This window comes from Ixodes scapularis, unplaced genomic scaffold, assembly GCF_016920785.2.
Source record: "Ixodes scapularis isolate PalLabHiFi unplaced genomic scaffold, ASM1692078v2 PGA_scaffold1__304_contigs__length_218370807, whole genome shotgun sequence".
Taxonomy (NCBI): domain Eukaryota; kingdom Metazoa; phylum Arthropoda; class Arachnida; order Ixodida; family Ixodidae; genus Ixodes; species Ixodes scapularis.
The window spans coordinates 29534921-29540920 of NW_024609846.1; the positions used below are offsets into that span (position 1 = coordinate 29534921).

The following is a 6000-nucleotide window of genomic DNA, read 5'->3' on the forward strand; positions in this document are numbered from 1 at the left end:
GGGCTCCCGAACCACGTAGACAATTTTGTTCCCGATGTCGGACAATTAAACTAGTTTGTGTTTATTAGATCAAAGCATCGACCTGAGACCAAAAACGATCCGTCATATTGTAGTAAAGTGCACCGAACAATTAAGACCCAGCTAGACACATGTTTGGCGCAAATAAAACTTCTAGTCTTTCTCTTTCTCTATTTCTCTCTCTCTCTCTCTGTCTTTCTCTTTCTTTCTTTCTTTTTTTTCTTTCTCTCTCTCTGTTTCTCTATTTCTCTTCCTAGCGGTATGACGGGCCCATTATAATGGGTGGTAGGAAACAGTTAAGAAAAAAACACTTTTCTTTTGGCAGAAAAAAAAAAAACGTGTTTACAACATAAACCTCCTATAATTGCTTTATGCGCGCTGTCCTCTTTGTTTGCGTGGAAGGCGCTCTGAGCATGAGCAGTAGCTTTCTTCCACGAAATATGAGACGCCGCGCATGCCTTTACAGCTCAGTGACTCAGCATTCCTCGCCTGGATGATACAAAATGCAAAAGTCTTCATGCCCGTCGTTCTCGGGACCGTCTGTATGACGGGGTTACGTTTTCGGCGCAGATACAGAAGGCTCGAACTCGGGGCGGTGCCTTCTCCAAGGAGTTTCTAGGGCGTTGCTCATAGCCTCTGTTGCTTTGCCACAAAAAGGTCGCCAATATCTTATCTCCTTCTCAGCTAGTGATAATTGGTAACACTCTATCTGTGCATGCGCAGTTCGTCGGAGTTAAGGGTGCATTTGGAACGACTTCGCCTCGCAAACTTCGTCACTCATGGCCCGTGTCCTATTTGAGCGACAAAAGGCCAACACTGCTCGACGACGCGTGAAATGCACCTCCAGGTTTGGAGTACGATTGATAATCCCCAACTAGCCGCAAAATGTCATGGTTGTGAACAAGCTTCGCCACTGCGGAATACTGATCGACTCAATCAAAAGCTGACCAATTCTCTTTGTCCGCCAAGATGGCCGGCACACATCGGTGTTTATTTCCATACTGGGACGATCGCACAATCACTGTTGAAAAACTAACAATGAACACCACTGACACGAGACATTTAGCCTGGAGCTAAAAGAAGACGAGGGGGATGGGGAATCGCGAGCGCGAGCGAACGAGCAGTCGGATAAACCGTTTAACACAAGCCGGTTGTGCTGTTATTCTTTCTCGACCTCAATGTCCTCAACGAGTACCTAGCGAAAGAGCGCCTCAAAGCGCAACAATTATTTGGTGCCGAAACCCGGGACTTGGACTTGAGGAATCAACCTGAAAATGGATCGGCTCAAGACCAAGCGTAAAGTCCGACGCAGTCAGAATACGATGATAATCAACGAGATAACGACCATGCTCCAGTCCGTCGCCGTTGATGCCTCTTCTCTCGAGAACCTGAGAGACAGACTGGTAACCAGCAACGAGGAACTCCGTAAAGTCAACGAGGAGATCGAACCACACATCAGCGATAGTGACCTGGAGACAGACTACATCACTGTCGCAGAATATGAAGACGAAGTGGCTAGGACCCTCAGCGAACTGCGCAACAAGATCGCGCGGTTGCAGGCAACGCCAACCACATCCGCTACGGGAGCCGACGGCGACAGGGGCCACCCATCCCAAGCTACGGGAGTGAAGCTCCCCAAACTGCAACTTCTACACTATCAAGGGGAGCTCACGCAGTGGCAACCCTTCTGGGAGCAGTTCGACGCCTCAATACATCGGAACACCAAGCTCTCTGATGGAGAAAAATTCCAGTACCTGCGGTCGCTTCTGAATGGGCCTGCCGCCAGTGCCGTTTCCGGGCTGCAGGCTACGGCAGCGTGCTACAGAGATGCAATAGAGATACTTACTGAACGCTTTGGCGACAAGCAAAACATTCAGCGGGAATATCTGGAACGGCTTCGAAACCTTCCAATGGTAAAGTCAGTGCGTGATGTCCAAGGACTGCGCAATGTGTACGATCACGTCCAGACAAACATTCGCGGTTTGCGCTCCTTGGATGTTTCAAGCGCGACGTACGCCACAATGATGGTGGACATACTCCTGTCCAGTCTTCCAACGGACATCGTTGTGGATTACCATCGACACAAAAGCTACGGAATACCGCTTGTAGTTTCCGCAGGCAGAGAGGAGGGGGCTAGCACGTCTGGCGATGGAGCAGTCAACGTCGCTGCATCGACAACGGATGCCGGTGAGGAGCTGGCGAAACTTTTGCGGTTTCTTCGCGTGGAAATCGAGAGCAGAGAACGATCAGCACCGCTCGAGAAAAGACCAGCGAGTGTGCCGAGGATAGCTCCTAAACCGATACAAACTGTTTATCCACCATCAACGTTCGCGTTACAAACCAGCGGGACAGACAACTACTGCTTTTTTTGCAACCAGCATAGTCACAGTACCGGCGCTTGTACTGCTGACATCGCACTTGATGAAAAGAAAGGAAGATTAGCGCAAGACATGAGATGTTTTCGCTGCACCAAACGAGGGCATCGGTCCAAAGACTGCCGCAGCCAAGCGAGATGTTCTGGATGCAGGGGACGACATGTCTCGTCAATGTGCAATCCTGCTTGGCAGACGACAAGACCAGTTCCGGAAGAGACCGCCAATATACTCACCACCAGTAATACGACGCCTCACCGAGCATCGAGCGTTCTACTGCAAACTTTCAGGAGCTGGGCCGTGAGTGATGAGAGCTGCGCATATATCCGCGGTATTATCGATGGTGGAAGCCAGAAGACGTTCATCAGAGAAGACTTGGCAAGGAAACTTAACTTGAAAATTATAGGCCAACGAAGCATGAAGCTTAACACCTTTGCCAACAGCGGCTCGGACGTGATAAAACAGAACTTCACACTGGTCAGACTACGACTTCGAGGCCAGTATGCGATGACGGAGTATGTTTTAGAAGCCGGTGTCGTCCCATTTATCTGCCAAGATCTCATCGAAACACCCGTCGAACATTCGTTCCTTAAAGCGATCACGGGGTCCATCGCTGACGAGTTGATGTTTCCCTCCGTCCAAGCAGAGGAAGGCATAAGCCTGCTCATTGGCACTGACCAAATGTGGAGATTGTTGACTGGCAAAACACGCCGCTCATCATCCATCCCCGGACTGGTGGCCATTTCAACTAGCCTAGGATGGACCTTTCAGGGTCCAACAGGCACCGTGAGAGTCTTGTCGAATACTACCGCGAACTTGATGGTATGCGTGTTAGGAGTGGCATTGACCGCCGAGGACGACGGGGCAGCGTTAAGAAACTTCTGGGAGCTGGAGGCCATTCGAATCAGGGATGAACCGACCAGTACGAAAGAGCAAGATAGTACGGTACTCGAACAATTCACAGAGAAAATAAGTTGGAAGAATGGCCGCTACGAAGTCGCTCTACCCTGGAAGGAGACAGCAACAACACTTGGAAACAATTACATCACTGCCAGGTCTAGACTCCGCAGCCTGATCCAACGCCTCAAGCACGATGACTCCATCGCACTCTATGACAAAGCGATACGCAATTACTTTGAGGACGGACACGCGGAAGAGGTGAACGAAAAGTCCCCATGTGATGGACGCGTTTATTATATGCCTCATCGAGCGGTGATTCGAGCCAACTCGGAATCGACAAGAATTCGAGTGGTGTTCGACGCTTCATCACACGCGCCAAACACCGGATCTCTCAACGACCATCTTGAGAAAGGGCCTACCATTAACACAGAACTTTTGCCGGTGCTTCTCCCATTTCGTATGCAAAAGGTGGCTCTCACAGCTGACATCCAAAAGGCCTTCTTGCAGATAGAAATTGCAGAGTATGACAGAGATGCTCTCCGGTTTCTTTGGTTTGAGAAGACTCCCAGACCAGGCGAGCCGCTGCCCGATATCAAAGAGTGGCGTATGACGCGAGTTTCTTTTGGAACAACTGCCAGTCCATTCCTACTTGGAGCGACAATTCGTCATCACTTAAAGAACGTGAGTGATTCGAACAAAGACATCGCGGCTCTTTTGCTGGACTCATTTTACGTGGACGACCTACTGATTGGAGCCGCAAGCACCGAAGAAGCCCGAAGACTCGCTGATGGAGCACAGACATTGCTCAGAGAGGCCGGCATGGAACTTCGCAAATGGAGTACCAATTCCAGCCAACTGCAGAACCTATTCAATCAAAAGGAGGGGAACGTCGATAATTCACCTCAGATCACGTCAATCAAGTCCCACGAAGTCACAAAGGTACTGGGACTGGTGTGGGACAAAACCACAGATTCCTTCACGTTCTCTAGTGACCATCTCTTGGAGATTCTCTCGACAAACATGACTACAAAACGCTTCGTCCTCAGAGCCTCTGCTGGGATCTTCGATCCCCTAGGATTCCTCTCACCCTACGTCATACGAGTAAAGATTTTGTTTCAACGTATATGGCAACATGGTCTGGGATGGGATGAAGAACTACCAGAAGCACTACGGCAAGAGTGGACAACGTGGTGCGCCGAGTTAAAGGACTTGCCACGCATCATGGCTCCGAGACACTTACAGAATGCGGATGGTGAGAGCAAGATGGAGCTTCACGTTTTCACAGACGCCAGCCCTCAGGCTTATGGTGCCTGTGCCTATCTTCGCGCCGTGGACAGAAAAGAAATTGTCAGCGTCACTCTGGTGTTTGCCAAGTCCAGAGTTGCCCCGCTTAAGACGCTGACCCTCCCACGACTAGAACTGATGGGAGCCCTCTTGGGAGCACGCATGGCTAAATATCTGTGTACTGTTTTGTTTGGTGTCGTAGTTACGCTATGGTACTGGACAGATTCAATGATAACCCTCTGTTGGATTAAAGGATCAGTAACTGCATGGAAACCTTTCGTCGGCAACCGAGTGACAGAAATACAAGCACTAAGCGATCCCTCTAATTGGCACCACTGCCCGGGCAGCGCGAACCCAGCAGACGCCCTAATTAGAGGAAAGACGGTAATGCAGCTAACTGCGTATCAGTTATGGTGGTCTGGGCCTGAGTGGCTTTCCCGAGAAGAAGGAAACTGGCCAATTGGCAGTACCTCAGAAGGTGAAAACCTCAACGGAATTGATGGGGAGAGACGACAACAGGTCGGGGAAATACTGCTGACCACTGTGAGTGCACCAACCGCACTCTTGACATTGGAGAATTTCAGCAGCTATACCAAGATGCTGCGTGTCACAGCGTGGATAAAACGATTTGTTCAAGGTTGTCGTCGACAGAACAAGTCACCTGAACTGCCCCTAACGGCAGATGATATTAGAGATGCAGAAGCTTTCTAGATCAAGAATGTCCAACGAGAATGCTTCGGCAGAGAGATCCAGGAGCTGGTTCAAGGCGGAAGTATCTCAAAAGGATCGAGAATAACCGATCTGCAGCCCTTTCTTGACGACACAGGAACCTTGCGTATTCGAGGCAGACTTCACCAATCCACAGCCTCGGAGGAGGTGAGACATCCTACTCTTCTGTTAGGAGATCACCCTTTCACCAAGTTGCTTGTCATGAATGCTCACTTCAGAGTATTACATGGAGGCTTGCAGGCCACTCTGACAGAAATTCGTGACAGATTTTGGCTCTTAAGTTCACGACGAGCCGTGAAGAAGGTCATCGCGGAATGTCGCATCTGTCGACGATTCCAAGCAAAACCGGCCACAGCCCCCGTAGCTCCGCTACCACGGGACAGAGTGGAAGAGAGTCAACCCTTTCAAGTCGTGGGAATCGACTTCGCGGGGCCACTGTTGGTCAACTCAGCAGGGCAGTGCGTTAAGGCCTACGTTGCCTTATTCACTTGCGCGACCACCCGGGCACTATACCTCGAGCTGGTATCCACCGCGGCCACGGCGCCATTTCTTTTGGCCCTGCGACGCTTTGTGTCACGAAGAGGTCTCCCAAGCACCATTTATAGCGACAATGCGCTGACATTCAAGAGAGCAGCGAAGGACCTGCCGGCCCTGTGGGAGGCTATTCGCAGTGCAGAATCTCAAGACTTCTGCAGTG

General features: G+C 50.4%; 1 protein-coding gene across 1 annotated transcript; it reads left to right on the forward strand.

Moving 5' to 3' along the window:
• The first annotated feature begins 1292 nt into the window (after nt 1-1292).
• Nucleotides 1293-5285, forward strand: LOC120838450. The gene is made up of 2 exons (XM_040208388.1): nt 1293-3559; nt 4142-5285. The coding sequence occupies exons 1-2, from the start codon at nt 1293-1295 to the stop codon at nt 5283-5285; spliced, it is 3411 nt and encodes a 1136-aa protein (XP_040064322.1).
• Nucleotides 5286-6000: the final 715 nt, after the last annotated feature.

Coding starts and splice junctions, on each gene's coding strand:
- LOC120838450 (XM_040208388.1), top strand. CDS start 1,293: ATGGATCGGCTCAAGACCAAGCGTAAAGTCCGACGCAGTCAGAATACG. Junction 3,560..4,141: donor GCGGAAGAGGTGAACGAAAA/GTCCCCATGTGA, acceptor TACCAATTCCAG/CCAACTGCAGAACCTATTCA.